This window comes from Procambarus clarkii, chromosome 43, assembly GCF_040958095.1.
Source record: "Procambarus clarkii isolate CNS0578487 chromosome 43, FALCON_Pclarkii_2.0, whole genome shotgun sequence".
NCBI classification, from domain to species: Eukaryota; Metazoa; Arthropoda; class Malacostraca; order Decapoda; family Cambaridae; genus Procambarus; species Procambarus clarkii.
In genome coordinates this window covers 22,356,922-22,380,875 of record NC_091192.1, presented here as the reverse complement: position 1 = coordinate 22,380,875, position 23,954 = coordinate 22,356,922, and the positions used below count along the sequence as shown (strand labels likewise).

Below are 23,954 nucleotides of genomic sequence, written 5' to 3'. Positions count from 1 at the left end.
GAGTAATGACATCACTTTCACTCTTCTTTTTTAATTAAAAGTTGTTCGACAATTAATATTTTGCAAGTAAAAATGTTTGAGTCCTGGGCGCTGTGTGCTTGTGATTTTGCCCTTATGGAAGTTAGCGGAGTTTTAATTTTGACGTTTTCAAGTTACCATCATTATTAAATCCAGTCTTCACTTGAACACAAAAATGTAAATTACACGCAATGTTTTGTGTTTCCCGCGGTGACTCTACCAGCACCTCCTGACTCCAGTAGAGACAAGCGTGGACTTAGCGTCATCCTCCCGGCTCTGTGCCTTTCTTTTTCAGTCCTGTGCCTTCCTTTCTCGGCTCTGTGCCTTCCCCTCCCGGCTCTGTACCTTCCCCTCACGGCTCTGTGCCTTCCTCCCGGCTGCGGCTAAAGACGGGTTTACCTCCCCTCACAACAGTGGTGAGCCGCACAGATTATACCGCCATGTTAACAGCCCAAGTAATCTCAATATGGCAACACGGTTTGATTGATGAGACACATATTGATTATCCATCTATCGTAGCCGTAAATATAATATTCCCCTTAACTTAAACCATCACTAGCAAATAAATTATTTGAGAAATGTTACATTTTCTAGGAAATTTTGATACACGTAAATTGTGTAAAATGAATTACGAGGCTACGGGAGGCAGAGGTAGCCTCGCTAATGGGCCTCGCTGGCTCCAGCTTAATTTAGAGCATATACTGAATTTAAATGTAATGTCCTGATTTTTCATGTCTTGATAATATAACTGGTATACTGCAGTGCAAAGCATTTTAGGGGATAAAAACCTTAGCTGTACATTTTGTAGGACTTAATATGGGAATAAAGTTTACAATTTGTGTTTCCCCTGTAGTGTGTGTTGGCTCCTTGTTCTCTTTATAAGCATCAAGTATTGCGGCGGTTTCATATTCATGTATAAGTATATACAGTATATAAATATAATTTATATATATGTATAGTTTCAAAATTTCGTGACACTAGCAACAAGCATCTGTCCGCCATTTTGGGACAGACAAATAATTTGACAAAGAACACATTTTCTCTTATATGTATAGATTACACTACCGCTTAGTGTAGGGTAGTCTAAACTCGTGCAGGTAATAAATTGTACCTTTTTCTATTCTTCAATATTGGCAAAACATATAATTCATACCCATGCCTTCAGTTCTGGCTCTTTCTCACCTGATCAGTCCTCTACTATGAACTTTAGTTGCTGTCTGAGGGGTCATTATTAACTCCACGGGCTCTCATAGCTCTTGTGATTGCACCATTTTACTCCTATATAACTGTACCCAAAAAATCTTAGGGAATATTTTACCAAATATTTTATTTTAAACAATTTGCAGTGAAACTGGGGCTTTTTATCACAGGTATTTACAGTGTTTTGTGTCATGCATATTTTCATGCACCATGTTTTATGATTATTACATGTTAAAATGACTTGTGAATTTTTTATGGGAAAATATGGTGCTGAATAAGTAAGATCATTAGAGATCCTTTACTGCTAGAATCCACTCAGTAAAACATCTAAACTTCTGGGACCGACTAAAGAGCCTAAATCTGTATTCCCTTGAGCGCAGGCGGGAGAGATACATAATAATCTATACGTGGAAAATAATTGAGGGGCTGGTCCCAAACCTGCACACAGAAATAACATCACATGAGACCAGGAGGCATGGCAGGATGTGCAGAATACCCCCGTTGAAAAGAAGAGGTGCAACAGGTACTCTGAGAGAGAGCTCTATCAACATCAGAGGCCCGAGACTGTTCAACACGCTTCCACTACACATAAGGGGCATAACTGGCCGACCCCTCACAGTGTTCAAGAGAGAACTATCAACATCAGAGGCCCGAGACTGTTCAACACGCTTCCACTACACATAAGGGGCATAACTGGCCGACCCCTCACAGTGTTCAAGAGAGAACTATCAACATCAGAGGCCCGAGACTGTTCAACACGCTTCCACTACACATAAGGGACATAACTGGCCGACCCCTCACAGTGTTCAAGAGAGAACTATCAACATCAGAGGCCCGAGACTGTTCAACACGCTTCCACTACACATAAGGGGCATAACTGGCCGACCCCTCATAGTGTTCAAGAGAGAACTTGATAAACACCTCCAAAGGAGACCTGATCAACCAGGTTGTGACTCATACGTCAGGCTGCGAGCAGCCACGTCCAACAGCCTGGTTGATCAGTCCAGCAACCAGGAGGCCTGGTCGACGACCGGGCTGAGGGGATGCTAAACCCTGGAAGCACCTCAAGGTAACCTCAAGGTCAAGGTAAGATGGTTGCAGCCCTTTGAGGCCAAAATGCCAACTTAACATTACCTAACTTGCTGTACTAAATTCCGCTCTGGACTCGCTGTACGTTTCCATTTCTAACACTTGACCAACAAGTCTCTCTCTGAATCCCACCGCTGCCACCATTGTTATGGCTGGCCCCGCTGCTCATACATTCTCGTTTGTCAATATTCCCTCACAAACAAACCCTCTCAGGAAGCAGTCACCTGGAGCAAATATGGTTTATTGGCCATAGAGTACAGTGAACGACCCAGTTATGACACAAGTCCAGGGTTATTGTGGTTGTATATGAAACTGTAGAAACTCCCACCATTTACCCCGCCGTCCAACTTCTAGTATTGTTCACCCAGAAGTTGTGTCGATGGTCGAGTTAGTGAAGCAAATCTTATATTTTGCTGAGCAATATTATGTGATCATTTACTACTTGATATTCTTGAGATCAATTGTTATACTTACCTGACACTATTGTTCAGAAACGGGAATTTTTAAGTATATAAAATGTTATGTTTTGAATATCTAATTTTTTTGGCATTTATATTTTTTGAGTCAAGGTTATTACTCAAATATGCACACTAAATGTAATTGTAGCAATCACTTATTAGGGTTCGGATGTTTTTATTTTGTATCGCCGTACATATATAGAATACAGAATGTGTGTTGACGATACGTATATGTTTGTCCGGTTATTAATATACTCAGATGTATTGTTAGTGTCTTCGTGGTCCCTGCTCGTGCTACTGTGTGTGTGTGTGCGTGTATACTCACCACATTGTACTCGCTTAATTGTGCTTACGGGGGTTTAGCTTCGGCTCTTTGGTCCCGCCTCTCAACTGTCAATCAACTGTTGTACAGGTTCCTTAGCCTATTGGGTTCTACCAAATTTACATTTGAAACTGTGCAAAGAGTCTGCCTCCACCGCATCACTTCCCACATCACATTTGCTAACTACTCTAACACTGAAAAAGTTCTTTCTAATGTCTATTTGGTTCATTTGGGTACTCAATTTCTACCTGTGTCCCTTGTGTGATTACCACCCATTTTAAATAATCTATCCTTATCTACCCTGTCAATTTCCCCTGAGAATTTTATATGTGGTGGTTATGTCTCCCCCGAACTCTTCAGTCTTCCAGCAACGTGAGGTGCAAATCATGCAGTCTTTCCTCGTAACTCATACCTCTTCGTTCTAGAACTAGTCTAGTGGCGTACCTTAAAACCTTCTCTAACTTCGACTTATGCTTGACAACGTAAGGGCGCCATGCTGGAGCCCCATACTCCAGGATAATTCATATATATTGAGAACCTTGTATACCACATACGTCCTCACACAGATTTCTAAGGGCAGTTCTGATGTTAGCCAGCCTCGCACACGCCGCTGAAGACATCCTTGTGATATGGGCTTCAGGAGACATCATTGTGACATTGTGACATCAACTCCTAGATCCTCCTCTGTCCATTTCATTAAGTATTTTGTCTCCCATCCGTTACCTTATGCCTGGCCTCCTGTTCCCTCCATCCAGCTTCATTACCTTACATTTACTTAAGTTGAATTTTAGTAGCCATTTGTTGGACCATTCCTTCAGTCTGTCCAGGTCATCCTGTACCCTCTTGCTATCTTCCTCGGTCTTAATCCTCTTCATCATTTTTGCATCCTCAGCAAACATTGAGAGAACGAGTCTATTCCCTCTGGGAACAGACTCGTTCTTCTCTAGACTCTTACTAGTATTCTAGTCTGTGTGTGCATGTTTATGTGTGTGCATGTTTGTGTGTGTGCATGTTTGTGTGTGTGCATGTTTGTGTGTGTGCATGTTTGTGTGTGTGCATGTTTGTGTGTGTGCATGTTTGTGTGTGTGCATGTTTGTGTGTGTGCATGTTTGTGTGTGTGCATGTTTGTGTGTGCACGCACTTCTTATGCAACTAACCCTTCATTTTTCAAAGGTTATTTCTTATTAGGTTATTATATTTATTTTCATATGAAAATATGTATATTGTTAAAGCTTCGTGATTTATCTTGTCAGAGCAGTTTGGTGGTGGCTTTTCTGTGTGTAGCAGAGGTCTCTGTCTCTGTTTCTCTGTCTCTCTCTCTCTCTCTCTCTCTCTCTCTCTCTCTCTCTCTCTCTCTCTCTCTTTCTCTCTCTCTCTCTCTCTCTCTCTCTCTCTCTCTCTCTCTCTCTCTCTCTTTCTCTCTCTCTCTCTCTCTCTCTCTCTCTCTCTCTCTCTCTCTCTCTCAAAATTATATTTGTATCATTAAGCAAGTTTGAACGTCAAAAAGCGTGCGGGTCAATATCTCCATCTTCATTAATGGAAGATTCTGGAAACTTCAACATAACGGCCCAGTTCGTTACTCGTAATACCTATAACGCGCGCTCATGCACAGGCGCGAGCGTGCGCATGTGTACTCACCTAATTGTGTTTGCAGGGGTTGAGCTCTGGCTCTTTGGTCCCGCCTCCCAACCGTAAATCAACTGGTGTACAGATTCCTGAGCCTATTGGGCTCTATCATATCTACACTTGAAACTGTGTATGGAGTCAGCCTCCACCACATCACCCCCTAATGCATTCCATTTGTCAACCACTCTGACACTATAAAAGTTCTTTCTAATATCTCTGTGGCTTATTTGGGCGCTCAGAGGTGAGGAGTGAGGAAGAGCTGGCCATGGTCTCTTAGCGGCGGAGAAGGGACGCACCTCACCAGCCATATTGGATTAAAAGACAAAAAATATTGACCATTAGAAATCGATGATGATGATCTGGGTAATGGTGACGGCCCCGGGGGCGACGCTCCCACACACACACACACACACACACACACACACACACACACACACACACACACACACACACACACACACACACACACACACACACACACACACACCCATCATCACACCTTTAACAAAAATACCATTTGTAAATTTGTTTTAAATACGAATGAAATATAATAAATTGTTGATATTAAGTTGCCTTTGTAGTTGTTGGATATAACTCTCCCGTTGTGGCCTCCGAACATCACTGTTTGGGACTTGATTCTCCAAGGGCGGTGGAAACGTCTCTTGAATCTCTTATTTACTGAAACATGTTGGAATTAAAATTTTGTGTGGTTATATAAATCTTTAAGGTGAAAATGTAAATGGGGCAGGGGGGGGGAGGGGAGGGTAGCACTTACTGCTTGTGCGAAGAGCAGACACCGTGACGTCATAACCATGACCGTGACGTCATAACCATGGCCGTGACGTCGTAACTATGACCGTGACGTCATAACCAGGTGAAAGATGGCCCTCGTAGCGAGTGTGGATAACGAGGTGGTTCTCGGGGATGTACAGGGAGGTGTGAGCTGCTCCAGGTAAGAGATGTGTAGCTACCGGATGGGTGATCAGGGCCCAGATTCACGAAGCAGTTACGCAAGCACTTACGAACGTGTACATCTTTCCTCAATCTTTGACGGCTTTGGTTACATTTATTAAACAGTTTACAAGCATGAAAACTTGCCAATCAACTGTTGTTATTGTTATAAACAGCCTCCTGGTGCTTCGCAGCTCATTAACTGTTTAATAATTGTAAACAAAGCCGCCAAAGATTGAGAAAAGATGTACAGGTTCGTAAGTGCTTGCGTATCTGCTTCGTGAATCTGGCCCCAGGGCTGTAGGGGGGATGATGAGGGGAATTTTCCTTAGTTACTTAATCGCTCTTGCAAATGCACAGCAATGTATGCAAATGAGTGGCAATGTGTACTTAGTAAAGATGATATTTACATTGGATTAAAAACCCGAAACACTTGTGTATGTGTGAAATTTATTTAAGGAATTTACACCAAGTCTTTCGCACTCTCCTGAGTGCTTCGTCAAGGTCTGAGTGTGTTTGAATCCTATGTTATTATTATGTCTATAAGAAGACATTACCATTACTAATACCTACAGTGTTACCTGGGTTGTAAATCAATGAGGTTAAATAATGTTCCAGTCTTGGTGATGGGGACGACCATCTGAATATTATCATAATGCTATATTAATCTAAGGAGGTCTAGCGAGGTCTTCCGAGGAGGGGGAGAGAAGAGTAGTGCCTTCTGTCATGGTGGCCTGAGACGCCAGTTTCCGGCGCGAGAGCTGGTGGTCCGCGCGCCAGTGACAAGGAGTCATAGTCCTCCACCGTGGAACCCGTTCTCGCACTTTCTTTAAGTCAATATTGACTTATTAAATAAGTGCATATGTGACATACTAATTTATTGTGAATATTTTAGTTTACCTTGAAAAGCTTCATAGAAAATTAAAAAAATTAAAAAAATAGAAGCTCATGGTATTGGGGGTGCTATATTAAGCTGGATTAGGGCATGGCTATACCAAAGGAAACAGAGAGTTAGTATAAATGGAGTCAAGTCAGAGTGGGAAAATGTTGTAAGTGGAGTGCCTCAAGGCTCTGTCCTGGGACCTCTGTTGTTTATAATATATATATAAATGATTTAGATTGAGGTTTGAGTAGCAACATTTGCAAATTTGCCGATGATACGAAAATCGGTAGGGAAATTAATTCGGAGGAGGACTCACTATCACTTCAAGTTGATCTAGATAGGGTTTTGAAAGGTGTTGAACAACCGTGGACCTCTGATGTTTATACAGTGTTCTCTGATTGTGCCTATGGCACCTCTGCTCTTCACTGGTTCTATTCTGCATTTTCTTCCATGTCGTTCACTCCAGTTCGTTGTTATTTTACTATGTAGATTTGGGACCTGTCCCTCCAGTATTTTCCACGTGTATATTATTTGGTATCTCTCTCGTCTCCTTTCTAGAGAGTACATTTGGAGGGCTTTGAGACGATCCTAATAATTTAGGTGTTTTATCTCGTCTATGCGTGCCGTATATGTTCTCTGTATTCCCTCTATTTCAGCAATCTCTCCTGCTCTGAAGGGGGAAGTGAGTACTGAGCAGTACTCAAGACGGGACAACACAAGTGACTTGAAGAGTACAATCATTGTATAAGCTTGCGCTGAGTGCACACACTCAGCCTATACTAGCACGCTGCTCCTTGCAACAACGGATCAGAGTGCAGTGTAACAGTTTACACTACTGGAATAGTTTACACTACTGGAATAGTTTACAGTTTACACTACTGGAATAAAATGTATGTTGCAATTTAAAAGTTGTTATGGTGTAGAAAGGGATAAATGCGTATTTTGTGGAGGTTAATTGAGGGATGAGCTGTAACAAGTGTGTGTAATTGGCGACCAGTGGCACTCGCTTAATTGCACTCTCCTTGCGGTGAGGGGCGGGGGGGTTGAGCTTCAGCTCTTTGGACCCGCCTCTCGACACTTTAATCAAGTGGTACACAGGTTCCTGGGCCTACTGGGGGCTCATATCTACACTTGAAACTGTGTATGGAGTCAGCCTCCACCACATCACTTCCTAATGCATTCCACTTGTTAACTACTCTGACACTGGATAGAAAGCATTATGTGGCTCATTTTGGTACTCAGGTTGCAGCTGTGTGCTCTTGTGCGAGTACCACCCGTGTTAGTCTTAGTCTACCCTACGTTTATCTACAGTAGGGTAGATAAAACAGTTTTATCTAGCCTATCAACTCCCCCGAGAATCTTGTATGTAGTGATCATGGTGGCTGAGTACTGAGGCAGCTGAAGACGGCTGTGAGGCGAAGTAGTCTTACCTCTTGGGTGTTGGTGTCCCCTCGACCCCACTGTGGTACCTCTTGGTACCTCTTGGTACCTGTCTCTTTCCCCTCTCCGATATTCCCCTAACACTGGTTTACTCTAAGACTAATACTGGTTTTAATAATACTAATCTAATACTGGTTGTAAAATGTGGTACTCTCTATAACATGTTCCAAGAGTACCTTGGTACCATTACTCTCTTGAAATACCAATAATTCCTACACTTGCTTCCACCTAATACACAACATACCACCATCAAGTATACTGTATTTTAACATGATAACACCCTCACACTATATACCTTCTGTTATACTACGCAAAGTATACCAGGGGTGTATATTATCTCCCCCCCCCTTCCCCAACAGACCCGCCCGGAGCCCCGGTGATCACCGGTTATACCTCGGGGGAGGCGCTGGTGGAGGGGGAGCAGCGTACACTGATCTGCCAGGCTGTTGGTGGTAGGCCCCGGCCCTGGGTCACCTGGTACAGGCACGGCCGTCCACTCAAACCACCCTCAGCCACCCATCACCACCACCTGGTGATGGGTGACGACGTCACCACCACCACCAGCACCACCACCACCAGCAGCCAGGGGAGAGGGGTGAGGGCCCAGCAGGTGGTGAGGGCGGTGAGGGAGGAAGATGGCGCCATGTATGAATGTAGAGTCACCAGTGATCTCCTTCAGCGGCCCCTGGCTACCAATGTCACTATCACCGTGCACTGTAAGTTGTCCTCACTGTACGTTCTCACTGTACATTCCCCCCTCACTGTAAGCTGTCTTAGGTGTAAACTGTATTATTGTCTGGGCTCTATACACGGTAAAAGGTGGGGCCGAGTGTCAACTGGAAGTAATCCTGGGTGTACTGTTAACTGTGCTCTTCACTGTAACGGTAGATTATTGGAGCTGTAACACGTTACATGCACTGATGTTCTGTAGCTTATATGTAATGCCAGGCAGCCTTAGTGTGTTGCTTGTGTACTTAGTAGACACAAGTGTAGCTACCAGTGTAGCTACACTTGTACCAGTGTACCAATCGCTACTGTTACACTTGTACTGTGTACCAGTGTACCAATCGCTACTGTTACACTTGTACTGTGTACCAGTGTAACAATCGCTACCACCAGTGTAGCGATTGTTACACTGGTGGACCTTGTGTGTTGAGCGATTGTATCACTGGTGGACCTTGTGTGTTGAGCGATTGTATCACTGGTGGTCCTTGTGTGTTGAGCGATTGTATCACTGGTGGACCTTGTGTGTTGAGCGATTGTATCACTGGTGGACCTTGTGTGTTGAGCGATTGTATCACTGGTGGTCCTTGTGTGTTGAGCGATTGTTACACTGGTGGACCTTGTGTGTTGAGCGATTGTATCACTGGTGGACCTTGTGTGTTGAGCGATTGTATCACTGGTGGTCCTTGTGTGTTGAGCGATTGTATCACTGGTGGACCTTGTGTGTTGAGCGATTGTATCACTGGTGGACCTTGTGTGTTGAGCGATTGTTACACTGGTGGACCTTGTATGTTGAGCGATTGTATCACTGGTGGTCCTTGTGTGTTGAGCGATTGTATCACTGGTGGACCTTGTGTGTTGAGCGATTGTTACACTGATGGACCTTGTGTGTTGAGCGATTGTTACACTGGTGAGTCTTTTTTTTTGTGCCTGAGCCTTTGGGAGTTTCCGTCACTATACATTACCACGTGTCAGTGTGTCCTGACGCGAGCCCAACGTTGAAATTACAATATACTGTGAAAAAGCAGCGGCGGAAGTAGGAGAGAGAGAGGACATGGATGATGTTTTAATTAACAGCTGCTCCCTATGTACAGCTGTTCCATATGTACAGCTGCTCTCTATGTACAGCTGTTCCATATGTACAGCTGCTCCCTATGTACAGCTGTTCCATATGTACAGCTGCTCCCTATGTACAGCTGTTCCATATGTACAGCTGTTCCATATGTACAGCTGCTCCCTATGTACAGCTGCTCCCTATGTACAGCTGTTCCATATGTACAGCTGTTCCATATGTCCAGCTGCTCCATATGTACAGCTGCTCCATATGTACAGCTGTTCCATATGTACAGCTGCTCCATATGTACAGCTGCTCCATATGTACAGCTGCTCCATTTATACAGATGCCCCGACCAGTGTGGTGGTGTACGGTCCATCTGTGGTGGCGGCCGGACAGCTGTTCTCTCTCACCTGTCGTTCCTCACCGGCCAACCCTCCCTCCACCCTCACCTGGCACCTTCAAGGTCAGTGTCAACACGTCTCCCAAAAAGATCAAACACTACAATGTTGACCAGACCACACACTAGAAGGTGAAGGGACTACGACATGTCGGTCCGTCCTGAAGAATGGTCCAGGACGGACCGAAACGTCGTCATCCTTTCACCTTCTAGTGTGTGGTCTGGTCAACATTCTTCAGCCACGTTATTGTGACTCCTCCCCTGCAAAAACAGTGCTAGATTAATACAGTTTGTATTAACCGAACGAGTGTATACTGTATGTTATAGATTTGGCCGGTTGCTTGGCCACCATTCTAACTTGAATTATACACTCCTTGATTGACTCTCCAGCTGGTTGATTCATTTGGAGATTAGTAACTTGTTGATAGGTTAACCTATTTGTTCGTTTAACTACTTGATATCTTGACTCGTTCCGTGAATGATTAGTTGACTGATTAGGTCATTAGTCAGGGAACTTGATCCATAATAACTTGACCTGGCATTATTTGATGAACTAGTGTGTTAGGAAGCTCAGTAGATGGCAATATTGACTGATTAGCTGATTAAGCTGTAAACTGATTAATTGATGTATTTAATTGGGCCATATATTACTTATGTATTTAAAAGTTATTTTTTTTAATTAATGAATCTTGCAAGTCATTACAGGTGCAGCTGATGTGAAGAGGTGTACAGGTGTGGCTGGAGTAAACAGGTGTAGCTGGAGTGTACAGGTGTGGCTGGAGTGAACAGGTGTGGCTGGAGTGTACAGATGTGGCTGGAGTGAACAGGTGTGGCTGGAGTGTACAGATGTGGCTGGAGTGAACAGGTGTAGCTGGAGTGTACAGGTGTGGCAGGAGTGAACAGGTGTGGCTGGAGTGTACAGATGTGGCTGGAGTGAACAGGTGTAGCTGGAGTGTACAGGTGTGGCTGGAGTGAACAGGTGTGGCTGGAGTGTACAGATGTGGCTGGAGTGAACAGGTGTGGCTGGAGTGTACAGATGTGGCTGGAGTGAACAGGTGCGGCTGGAGTGAACAGGTGTAGCTGGAGTGAACAGGTGCGGCTGGAGTGAACAGGTGTGGCTAGAGTGAACAGGTGTGGCTGGAGTGAACAGGTGTGGCTGGAGTGAACAGGTGTGGCTGGAGTGAACAGGTGTGGCTGGAGTAAACAGGTGTAGCTGGAGTGAACAGGTGCGGCTGGAGTGAACAGGTGTGGCTGGAGTGAACAGGTGTGGCTGGAGTGAACAGGTGTGGCTGGAGTGAACAGGTGTGGCTGGAGTGAACAGGTGTGGCTGGAGTGAACAGGTGTGGCTGGAGTGAACAGGTGTGGCTGGAGTGAACAGGTGTGGCTGGAGTGAACACGTGCAGCTGGAGTGAACAGGTGCGGCTGGAGTGAACAGGTGCGGCTGGAGTGAACAGGTGCGGCTGGAGTGAACAGGTGTGGCTGGAGTGAACAGGTGTGGCTGGAGTGAACAGGTGTGGCTGGAGTGAACAGGTGTGGCTGGAGTGAACAGGTGTGGCTGGAGTGAACACGTGCGGCTGGAGTGAACAGGTGCGGCTGGAGTGAACAGGTGCGGCTGGAGTGAACAGGTGTGGGTGGAGTGAACAGATATGACTGGAGTGAACAGATGTAAACTAACATGGTGATTGTACTTGTGGTCAGGGTCGGTGTTGTCGCCGGCGGCGTCGGTGGTGAGCGAGGCGGAGGAGGGCGGGTACGTGACTTCGGCCCACCTCACCCACACCATGCCCACCACCCACCAGGTGGTCCAGGCCGCCGCTGACTGCCAGGCTACCCACCCGGCCGCCCACCACCCCATCACCTACACCCACCTCATCACCGTCATCAGTGAGTGAACCCTTGAGGAATAGGTTGGGCATGGGTCCTTGACTTGGGCACAACAATCAGGGGGGTTCTGTCCCCTCCCGCTACAATCACAGTACTCACCTAGTTGTGCTTGCGGGGGTTGAGCCCTGGCTCTTTGGTCCCGCCTCTCAACTGTCAATCAACTGGTGTACAGGTTCCTGAGCCTATTGGGCTCTATCAAATCTACATTTGAAACTGTGTATGGAGTCAGCCTCCACCACATCACTGTCTAATGCATTCCACCTGTTAACTACTCTGACACTGAAAAAAATTCTTTCTAATGTCTCTGTGGCTCATTTGGGTCCTAGGTTTCCACCTGTGTCCCCTTGTTCGTGTCCCACCCGTGCTGAAGAGTTTGTCTTTGTCCACCCTGTCCATTCCCCTGAGAATTCTGTAGGTGGTTATCATGTCTCCTCTTGCTATTGTGTCTTCCAGGGACGTGAGGTTTAGCTCCCGTAGCCTTTTCTCGTAGCTCATACCTCTCAGTTCTGGGGACTAGTCTGGTGGCATACCGCTGAATCTTCTCTAACTTTGTCTTGTGTTTAACTAGCTATGGACTCCAGGCTGGAGCTGCATACTCCAGGATTGGTCTGACATCAATGGGACACCTTAATTGTTTACATTGTAACTCATCATCACAAAATACAGTTTTCGGTGTGAAGTTCCTTGGCATTAGTATACCACGGGTTGCCGTTAAGAACTGAGTGAGTATACCTCTCCGGCTACGACCTGGCAGCTGTCGCCATCTGTGGAGGGGGTGGGAGATGCCCCGGGAGAGTCGAGTATACTATATCAATACGCCGGAAACACTTGACAAATGGTTCTATCGTAGTAACCAATAACCTATATCGCAGACTATTTCGTCACGCTCTACAGGAATGAGAGGACGATATTCAAGAGCCATATTGACGCGGTGGCTGGGGTAGGGGGGAGGGGGTAGAGGCAGGTTGTGGCGCGCGGGACTTTGGACAATCTGTCGTTCATCTGGGAATGGAGAGAAGGGCAGCCATATTAAATTGCTGCCGCCGGGACCGGAGGGACGTGTAGGCTTTCGGACGGGGTCGCCATCACTGGAGCACCGTTTAGGACCCAGGAGGAGCCGCCATGGTGCTCCACAGCCATGCACACAGCAGAGTTGTTTGTTACGGAAAGAGGCCAGTTGTCTGCTGTTGCAACAGTTGCAGACAGGAAGACAACATTGCTGGGGTAAGGCAGAGTGCCTCACGGCGACTCAAATACTATTATTCATGTCAGTCTAAACACAAGAAACAAATACTGATAAGGTCACTCGATTATTCCTCTGGGCTAACAGATTAAATATTATATCTTTGTTATTATTATTATTATTAAACACAAGGAAATGACATTAACGTGGGCGCGACCCTACGATCCCCCGACTTTGCCAAGTCGCGTACTCTACCACTAGACCACCGTGACTTGCCAAGTCATACAACCGGATTCCTACTGAAATCACAGGAAGTCTGGAGGATGTATGTCCAAGTGTTTACGTATGAGCCACAAGCACTCAGGTGGAAGGGCAGAGTGGACCCACACTTTACTCCGCAACTTCAGAAACACACAAATCACACAGCACACAAGGAAATGTATATGTTTATATCTCAGAAAGTTTGGTAATATGTTTATTGTTTGTGATGTGTGTCTATGTATGTATTAACACGATGTACTGAACGGGGTGAGAATAGCTTGAGCTACCTCATCCCTTTGTGTGTATTTGACCTCAATAAACTTATTTCAATTTCAATTTCACAGCACACACAGAAAGAAGGTCGTAGGTTCACGCCCACCTCAATGCCCTAGTGGATTTTCTCATTATTATTATTATTATTATTATTATTATTATTATTATTATTATTATTATTATTATTATTATTATTATTATTATTATTATTATTATTATTATTGTCATTCACACTGCCTTGGAAATAAACATTTCATTCTCCTGGACTCTAGGAGACTCGAATCTCGGACTCCATACGCGCCCAGTTATTGCCTTTAATGATGTATTTGTCATGAGAAATATGCCCTTCATTCTAATATATGAAAGAGACATATTGGCACAATATGGTCCAATATAGAGGTGAAGGTGGAGGTTCCCAGCGCCATTATAGGAGCAGTCTCCCTCTCTCAAGGAGCGGCTCACAGCGCACCTATCACATCATCTGGGTGTAAACTGGAGTTCGTGTTGGTTATGAAGATGACGAATTAGGTGCAAAGGAATAAACGGAAGTCATATATATAGAGCTAATTGTTTGTATAGGATCTGACCACATTATATATGATAAAGGGGCATTTCTGTTTGGGTGTTGTTGGTTGGAGGCCAGACACATATCTCACCCAACTTTACAGGTTAACTGGTGGGCGGATGCGGGGATTGTTACACGTTGGTCGGGATCGATCCCATTGTCCCCCCTTTAAGGGGATTCGCCCCTATGATGCCCCCCATGAAATCGGTGGAGATGAAATGGTGGGCCGCTGACTATAATTTAATAATCTTTTCATAGTATTCAGAATTGGGATATGCGTGTGCAGGAGGCTGTATGGTATCAGGGGAGTAATCAACCAGGCTGTGACTCATACGTCAGGCTGCGAGCAGCCGCGTCCAACAGCCTGGTTGATCAGTCCAGCAACCAGGAGGTCTCGTCGACGACCGGGCCACGGAGACGCTAAGCCCCGGAAGCACCTCAAGGTAACCTCAAGGTTAGGTGGTCTGATGCCAGCTTTGCCCCCCCCCCCCCCTTCCCAGGCCTCCCAAACCTGAAAAGATGCAACTTCCTTTTGGGGGGTCAACCCGACAACCCCCGGATACCCCCATCTAGTAGGAACAGAAACGATTGGGCGTGTTCCCTTTCATCTGATGCCACAGTTCACCCCTAACAGTAAAAACAGGTACCCGGGAGCTAGGGAACTGTTGTGGAACGCATCCTGGAGATAGTCACAAGTTTGTTTTCCTTCTTTATATAATCCCTCTTATATTTATTGTGAATTTTTAACATGTTGCAGATTTTATGACATACAAATAAATAGCAATGATTTGGTTCGTGAGGGTCCGTCTAATTACCACAAGCTGCACAAGCTTCACAAAGCTTCCTGGCAATACGTTAGTAATGAATAAATATGATATGTTAAGTTAGGCTGACCTAACCTAACCTAACCTAACCTAACCTAACTAAACCAAACCTAACCTAACCTAACCTAACCTAACCTAACCGAAGCTTGGATCGTCGACTTGATTTGGCGTCACCAGCTTTTTATTTTCGTCTAATTTCTTTAAAAAGATACTTTTTCAGATTAAAATTATGTTTTTTCGTGTTGTACATTCAGCACCAACATTATAATGAGTAAATATATCATATTTATTCATTACTAACGTATTGCCAGGAAGCTTTCTGAAGCTTGTGTAGCTTGTGGTAATTAGACGGACCGGTTCGTGAGTTTCGTATATGGCTGTTGTTTTAGGCAGACATGAGTGTGGTAGGAGCGAGTGGTGGGTGTTGTGGTGTTGTGGTGTGGTGTTGTGGTGTTAATGTTGTGGTGTTGTGGTGTTAATGTTGTGGTGTTGTGGTGTGGTGTGGTGTTAATGTTGTGGTGTTGTGGTGTTCATGGTGTGGTATTGTTGTTCACCTGCAGGGCGTCCCGGCTGGCCGGTAGTGGAGGTGGTGGGGGGTGGGGAGGTGGTGGCTGGCGGCCAGGTGACTGTCCTCTGTACTTCCCAGGGCGGCAACCCTCCCCCAGTACTGAGGTAAGTACCGTTGTGTGTTGTTGTTATAGATGCAGCTACTCGGAACAAGTTGCAAGTAGCACGGGCTAAGGTGAGCCCGTAACTTACCTGGCACAGGAGCGGGGCAAGTAGCACGGGCTATGGTGAGCCCGTAACTTACCTGGCACAGGAGCGGGGCAAGTAGCACGGGCTATGGTGAGCCCGTAACTTACCTGGCACAGGAGCGGGGCAAGTAGCACGGGCTATGGTGAGCCCGTAACTTACCTGGCACAGGAGCGGGGCAAGTAGCACGGGCTATGGTGAGCCCGTAACTTACCTGGCACAGGAGCGGGGCAAGTAGCACGGGCTATGGTGAGCCCGTAGTGGACTTACCTGGCACAGGAGCGGGGCAAGTAGCACGGGCTAAGGTGAGCCCGTAACTTACCTGGCACAGGAGCGGGGCAAGTAGCACGGGCTATGGTGAGCCCGTAGTGGACTTACCTGGCACAGGAGCGAGGCAAGTAGCACGGGCTATGGTGAGCCCGAAGTGGACTTACCTGGCACAGGAGCGAATCCTGGGTAAGTACCTTCACCCCTCACTATACTCTACTCCAGTACTGAGGTACTGTACTTCCACCCTCCAACCCTCACTATTTATTTATTTATTTACATACAAGAAGGTACATTGGGTGTGTGAGGATACATAGCATAGTGTTTACAGTCTTGTAAAGCCACTAGTACGCGCAGCGTTTCGGACAGGTCCTTAATCTAACAGATAATTTCAAGTAGGAAAATTCTAGGAAAATTTATAAAATGTTAACAGGTGCATTGTAAGAAAAAAATAAGAGAGATTAGGTATATTAAAGCACATCGATAGCTCTGAGTGACAGCATTGACAGCTTGATTGATAATTTAACGAAGATTAATAGGCACAATACAGCATATTGATAGCATATACAAGACGACAGCAATAATTACAATGGTAAAGTTCTTTGGATTAGGTACATGAAGATTGGAAGATTGGGTAGCACTAGATACAGTGCAAGATTAAAGCACAAGGTAGGAAACTATGAAGATGAAATTAGGTACTTTTTGCTTTTGTTTTTGAATGAGGCAAAAGTTGGACAGCTTTTCAATTCATTCGGAAGTGAGTTCCATAGACCAGGTCCCTTTATTTGCATAGAGTGTTTACACAGATTCAGTTTGACTTTGGGGATATCAAAGAGATATTTATTTCTGGACTACTCTCCTTCAGTACTGAGGTGAGTACCTTCACCCCCTCCCCCCCTTACTCTTGTAGAGTGTATATGGTTCAAGTGTGTACATCATTATAATGTGTAAACTATGATGCAGGGTATACATTGTGCTGCATGTTGTACACCTTAACATTGCACACTGATGTACCAGATACATTATTCTACGTATATTATTGTGGGGGTTTATAGTGTTACAGGCTGTACAAGGCAGGGTGTAGTGTGTTACAAGGTGTGCACTGTTGCAGGTTGTACAAGGCAGGGTGTAGAGTGTTACAAGGTGTGCACTGTTGCAGGTTGTACAAGGCAGGGTGTAGTGTGTTACAAGGTGTGCACTGTTGCAGGCTGTACAAGGCAGGACAGCAGGTGACAGTGAGTGTGGAGGAGCGAGAGGACGGGGTGACGGAGGCGCGGGCCCACCTGCTGGTCACTCCCGCTGATAATGGTCAGCAGGTGATGTGTCAGGTCACCAACCCGGCCACCAACACCCCCATGACGGCCCACACCACCATAAACCTTCTCTGTAAGTCAGTCAGTCTCTCTCTCTCTCTCTCTCTCTCTCTCTCTCTCTCTCTCTCTCTCTCTCTCTCTCTCTCTCTCTCTCTCTCTCTCTCTCTCTCTCTCTCTCTCTCTCTCTCTCTCTCTCTCTCTCTCTCTCTCTCTCTCTCTCTCTCTCTCTCTCTCTCTCTCTCTCTCTCTCTCTCTCTCTCTCTCTCTCTCTCTCTCTCTCTCTCTCTCTCTCTCTCTCTCTCTCTCTCTCTCTCTCTCTCTCTCTCTCTCTCTCTCTCTCTCTCTCTCTCTCTCTCTCTCTCTCTCTCTCTCTCTCTCTCTCTCTCTCTCTCTCTCTCTCTCTCTCTCTCTCTCTCTCTCTCTCTCTCTCTCTCTCTCTCTCTCTCTCTCTCTCTCTCTCTCTCTCTCTCTCTCTCTCTCTCTCTCTCTCTCTCTCTCTCTCTCTCTCTCTCTCTCTCTCTCTCTCTCTCTCTCTCTCTCTCTCTCTCTCTCTCTCTCTCTCTCTCTCTCTCTCTCTCTCTCTCTCTCTCTCTCTCTCTCTCTCTCTCTCTCTCTCTCTCTCTCTCTCTCTCTCTCTCTCTCTCTCTCTCTCTCTCTCTCTCTCTCTCTCTCTCTCTCTCTCTCTCTCTCTCTCTCTCTCTCTCTCTCTCTCTCTCTCTCTCTCTCTCTCTCTCTCTCTCTCTCTCTCTCTCTCTCTCTCTCTCTCTCTCTCTCTCTCTCTCTCTCTCTCTCTCTCTCTCTCTCTCTCTCTCTCTCTCTCTCTCTCTCTCTCTCTCTCTCTCTCTCTCTCTCTCTCTCTCTCTCTCTCTCTCTCTCTCTCTCTCTCTCTCTCTCTCTCTCTCTCTCTCTCTCTCTCTCTCTCTCTCTCTCTCTCTCTCTCTCTCTCTCTCTCTCTCTCTCTCTCTCTCTCTCTCTCTCTCTCTCTCTCTCTCTCTCTCTCTCTCTCTCTCTCTCTCTTCTCTCTTCTCTCTTCTTCTCTCTTCTCTCTTCTCTCTTCCCTCTTCTCTCTTCCCTCTTCTCTCTTCTCTCTTCTCTCTTCTCTCTTCTCTCTGCCTCTCTGTCTCTCTGTCTCTCTCTCTCTCTCTCTCTCTCTCTCTCTCTCTCTCTCTCTCTCTCTGCCTCTCTCGCTCTCTCTCTCACCGCATGAAGAAAAAGTCCTCATTCCCTCGGCTCCTTTCTTCCACGATTGAGCAGGTGGAAGGCTGTCATCATAGCAAACAGGTGCAATAGAAGTACAACAAAACTGTAATTATTGAACTCCGTGACCAGGTATGGCAATATTTGTTTACATTGGGCAGTCATCTTGAATTTCATTTGGGGCAGTTACCTTTGTTGCCAACGGAGAAGGCAGGTGGTGGAGTGAGACAGGGTCATTGTAACGCAGCTCATAGGCGGAAATGGAGGTGTTGGGTCAAGATGTAACACAGGTCGAAAAATGAGAAGAATGGCCAGGATGTTGTCGTAGGAAGGCAGGCAGAAGGACGCTACGAGGAGACAGGTGAGGTTCCTTAGACAAAGTTAATCTTGGACATTACATAACAATGATCAAAGACATTGGAGACCTTGTGGGGAGGGATGGGGTGGGGGGGAGGTTGAATATGAACCAGGCACTCCTAATGTCCCAGTGAGCACAATACCCAAGTGTTAATTTACCCAAGTTAATTCAACGTTAAATCTGGGAAACTGGGCCCACAGGGCCGCGGGTTACCAAGGAAGTTGAAACAGGGAAATGGTTGCTGACCGCCGCGGCCAAGTTATACAGTTCACAGGGAATTAGAAATGGCAACATTCGTAATCCTGTGATCGTTAAAGAAATTGTTGACAGGAATTAAGTCCATTATAGCTTTTGTGTCCCTGGAACCTCTTCAAGGTTGATGTGTGGGGGAGGGGAAGGTGTATTCACCTAGTTGTATTCATCTAATTGTATTCACTTAGTTGTGCTTGCGGGGGTTGCGCTCTGCTCTTTCGGCCCGCTTCTCAACTGTCAATCAATTTTTATTCCACACACACACACACACACAGATAGCAGCCCATAACAGCTGTCTAACTCCCAGGTACCTATTTACTGCTAGGTGCCAGGGGCAGCAGGGTGAAAGAAACTCTGCTCATTGGTTTCCGCCATCGCCGAAAATCGAACCCGGACCCAACGATTACGAGTCCAAAGTGCTGTCCACTCAACCACAGGCACCCCCCACCATTCAGTTGTATATTTATATATATAATAATTGTATATTTATATATATAAAAATTGTATATATATAATAATTTATATATATAATAATATTATAATAATATATATAATATTATTTATATATATAATTGTGTGTGTGTGTGTGTGTGTGTGTGTGTGTGTGTGAAAATATGTAATTTTTTTATCTTCGTTAATACACAGTACATAAATGATTGGTGGCTCCTGAGATTCAACCCTGATATATGCAAGGCGATGAAAATCACCCGGAGGTAGACATCACACAAAATGTTTTGACAGACTTAAAACAGGTTAACAAATAATGATGAGAAGTCTTGAGGGATGTCCACACCGAGGTTGACCTTGGACACCGTATAGTTGGACCCGTGACACAGTCCCGGGACTCATATACTGTAGTATGAGAGTGCGCAGTGTAAGGGGTAAGTAAGTAAAGGGTAAAGATTCAGGGCCCAGGAGCCAGAACTCGACCCCCCTTTCAAACACAATGCCAAGCTTGCCAAGAAAATGCCCAGAAGCTTGCCAAGAAAATGCCCAGAAGCTTGCCAAGAAAATGCCCAGAATCTTTTTACTCTGAAAATATTGAAGAGGTAAACATGTTGACTTTAGCTGTGCCTCTGTTGCACCGACCTACTGCAAGAAACCTGGCCGGCTGCCCTGGGAACCTTGTTTGCATTCAAGGGATCTCGCCCCCCCCCCCCCCCCACGTTGAGTGCGTGCGTGCGTGCGTGCGTGCGTGCCACACTTGCAGCTGGGAATATACTCCCCCTTGCAGCAGTGGGGGGGGGGGGTATATTTCCCCTGAGCACGGTAATATATCAAGTGAATAAGTTGATGTTTGGTGCGGTAAGAGTGTGGTTGTTAGTGGTGCGTGGGGTGGCGTGGTGCGTGTGGTGGCGTGGGGTGGAGTGGTGCGTGTGGTGGCGTGGTGCGTGTGGTGGCGTGGTGCGTGTGGTGGCGTGGTGCGTGTGGTGGGGTGGTGCGTGTGGTGGCGTGGGGTGGCGTGGTGCGTGTGGTTGTTAGTGGTGCGTGTGGTGGAGATACTTGTAGGGGCTCCCTCGCTTGTATATTTTATATTATACTTGATGAGGTATCCGGCTGTGCCCGGGTTTCTTTCCCCTCCCCCCTTTTCAATCTCTACCCCTTCTCCACCTTTCTCCTCCCTTCTCTTCTCTTCTCCTATTCCCTTCGACCACTCCTGTCCTCTTCCCCCTTCCTCTCCATCTCCTCCCATCCCTCCTTCCCTCTCCTCCAATATCTCTCTCTCTCCCAATTTCAGATTTCATGAAAATATTGGAGATATCTCTTAGGAGATTAGCAATGGGGCCATCCCCGACTGACCTGTGACACTCCCATACCACCCACGTATCATCTTGAAAAGTTAGGTGAGGCTAGCCAAAGCATCTAGCCTCCAAACTTGGACAGATATTTTCTCTTAGAGCTACACACATCCCCCACAGCTGTGCCCCCGCCCCTCACTGCAGTCTCTCCCAACAGTTCCGGCGTGGGAGGTGTCGGGATGGGTGACCCCGGCGGGTGTGGAGGCCGGGCAGGTGGCGACCCTCATCTGTGAGGCCACCTCCAGCGTGCCGCCCTCCACCATCACTTGGCACTCTGACGGCCCGCCCCTCCCACACCCCACCGTCACCCACTCCTCCGGCCTCTACGGTGGCACCATTACCAGGTACGTGTCTGGGGGTGGGGGTGGCTGGGGTGAGGTTGATGGGGGGGGCGGTGTAGTGGTGGTGGGTGGGGGTTGTGGTGGGTGGCAGTGGGAGGATGTCACCCCTGATTTTATCACATTTTCTTTTCGAAACTATGAAAGCTTTATCTTTGCTCTGTCTTTCCCCCTTGTACACACAGGGGGAAAATCCCAAGTCTTTCTTAAACTTTCCCCAACTGCCACAACCTGGGTAATTTTACCAATTCACAAACTTACCTTCGAACATGGGCAAGTGTTAACCCTTCCTCAAACTTGCCCTCAAACTCGCGTGCAAGAGAGGGTAAGGATAAGCGGTGGAGAGAATGGAGAATGGAGCGAAGCGGAGAGATTGGAGAGTAGCCATTTGAGAGAGAGAGTAGGAGAAAGAGACTCTGGGATTGGCTAGGCCGCGTGGCTGTAAGAGCCAATGTCTCCTCAAGACGACTGAAGGAAAGAGATGAATGCAAGCGGAAAATAATAATCTTGTTCAAAGAGATAAGAGCAGAAGGTACACGGATCCTCGATTACAGCTCCTGCAGGAGTTATGTAGGCTACGACGGCTGGCAGGCAAGGAGAGTGGGATGGTTACGGTTCCTCCAGCAGGGGACAGGTGAACTGAGGTAACAGGCCAAGCCTATTGTACAGAACACAGTGAACAGAACCTTTCGCCGTGAGATAGCCTAGCTACGTCTGCGACACAGTTTCCTTCAACGTTACTCGCAATATTTTGCCCGCTTTGGGCCACTTAAAGCACTTAACAGAATACCTCCATATCCACTGCATGCACTTAGGTTCCCCCGCACAAGGATTACACTAACGAAATTTTCCTCGTATTTCTTACATTCAGGTCTTCGATGCAGTTGCGGACCCAGGCAGAAGACAACGGAAGGAGTTTCATCTGTGAAGCCAACAACGGCTTGGGAGTCACCTTAGTGGCCAACGTTACCCTCAGCGTCATGCGTGAGTCTTGGTCTCTCTTCTCTCTTTCCGTTGAACTGTGGTGCTAATCTTGACCTTAAGCGCTTTCTGGAGGGCTGTAGCGCAACGCATGGTCACCACACTAAAAAAAATAGCTATTTGATACTCCAAGAGTGCAACTTAACCAGAGCAGAAATGCTTTGCAAATCAAGGGTCCCAAAATGTGGAATGACCTCCTTAATCACATCAAAGACATATCTCAACCAGTTTAAAAGAAACACTAAGAACTACCTAATCAACTCCGCGTAACCAACCTTACACATCTTAAATGTGAACCTGTAAAATTACTAAAAATTAAGTAATAGTAAAATTATACCTGCTGTTCTGTTACAATTTTTGCTGTTCATGTAATAATTGTCATTTTGTGTTCTATTTCTCTACCTCAATTCAGTATTATTTTTTATTTCATTTAGTTTAAAGTCTTCTTAAGTTTTTTTTTCCCAAATTATGGCCGAAACTCTCCGCGTGTTAGAGGTTTGGTGCACCGTTAGTCTGGTAGGGACCTACCAGACGTACGTCCCTACCAGACGTACGTCCCTACCAACGAGTTCAACACTGCTTCCCTCTTGTGTGTACTTTTGCCTAAATAATGTTTGTTTTTGTGTTTTTTCATGGAATTGTGTCCATTTTGCTGTTATTGCTCAAGTACTAGTGAGTTCTTATTCATGGTATAGCATATATATGGCCTTGGTATGATCGTGGAGTGGTCTTCCTATGGTCGTGTTGATGGCCAAGGACCTATGTTGGTTGTAGTGGGGTAGCTAGTGGTCCAGGTGGTGTTGTGGTGTGGTGCTGATGTGGCCATGGTGCTTTAGCTTCCCCACTGGGCACCCTATCATAGAGTAACGTTTCTCTTGGATATTGTACCCAGTGGCTCTGTGGTCTCTGCATCCCCGTCACAAGTGAAGGATTGTCACGAGAATCCTTCGTGAAACCTAAGTGGTTAACCACCACTTAGGTTAATATAACAATCATGATTGATCAGTCAGAAACTTCGAACTTGCTAACTTGGACAAGTTCTCTCTCCCTTTGTTCAAAACTTCCCAGGTACTCGCACCATCCATTCACTCTATACTGGCTTCAGTCCACAGTGCTTCCTCAGTCATCCCGTCCCTGCTATGTCTCCATCTCTCTGGCTTGTATGCTGGAATATTTAAGTGTCTGAAGGTAGTTATGACAGCAATTTTACTTACTGCAATTTCGTAATTCCAATAGGATAAGTTTGTTTAAGGCCTACAACTATATTAATTAGACATTTATGCAAGGAAGTTTTTCTCCTGTGGTGGTAGTGTACTGTTTGCTTAGGTCCACAGACACTGCTAATGAATAACATCATTAATGTATCATTGACATATACCGTGTACGTTTATACGTCTGTTTTATGCAGGCGATGAGTCGCAATAACGTGGCTAAAATATGTTGACCAGACCACACACTAAAAGGTGAAGGGACGACGACATTTCGACTTGAGAATGGTCCAGGACGGACCGAAACGTCGTCGTCCCTTCACCTGGTCAATGT

General features: G+C 46.0%; 1 protein-coding gene across 3 annotated transcripts in view; it reads left to right on the top strand.

Moving 5' to 3' along the window:
• LOC123755806 (nephrin) overlaps nt 1-23,954 on the top strand; it is an 88,662-nt gene that overhangs the window by 23,299 nt on the left and 41,409 nt on the right. For all 3 annotated transcript variants that reach the window (XM_069300101.1, XM_069300103.1, XM_069300102.1), the window contains exons 4-10: nt 8,347-8,703; nt 10,111-10,230; nt 11,863-12,048; nt 15,715-15,826; nt 17,382-17,560; nt 21,251-21,437; nt 22,303-22,415. In XM_069300101.1, coding sequence (XP_069156202.1) covers nt 8,347-8,703; nt 10,111-10,230; nt 11,863-12,048; nt 15,715-15,826; nt 17,382-17,560; nt 21,251-21,437; nt 22,303-22,415 — 1,254 coding nt within the window. The remainder of the gene's footprint in view (nt 1-8,346; nt 8,704-10,110; nt 10,231-11,862; nt 12,049-15,714; nt 15,827-17,381; nt 17,561-21,250; nt 21,438-22,302; nt 22,416-23,954) is intronic.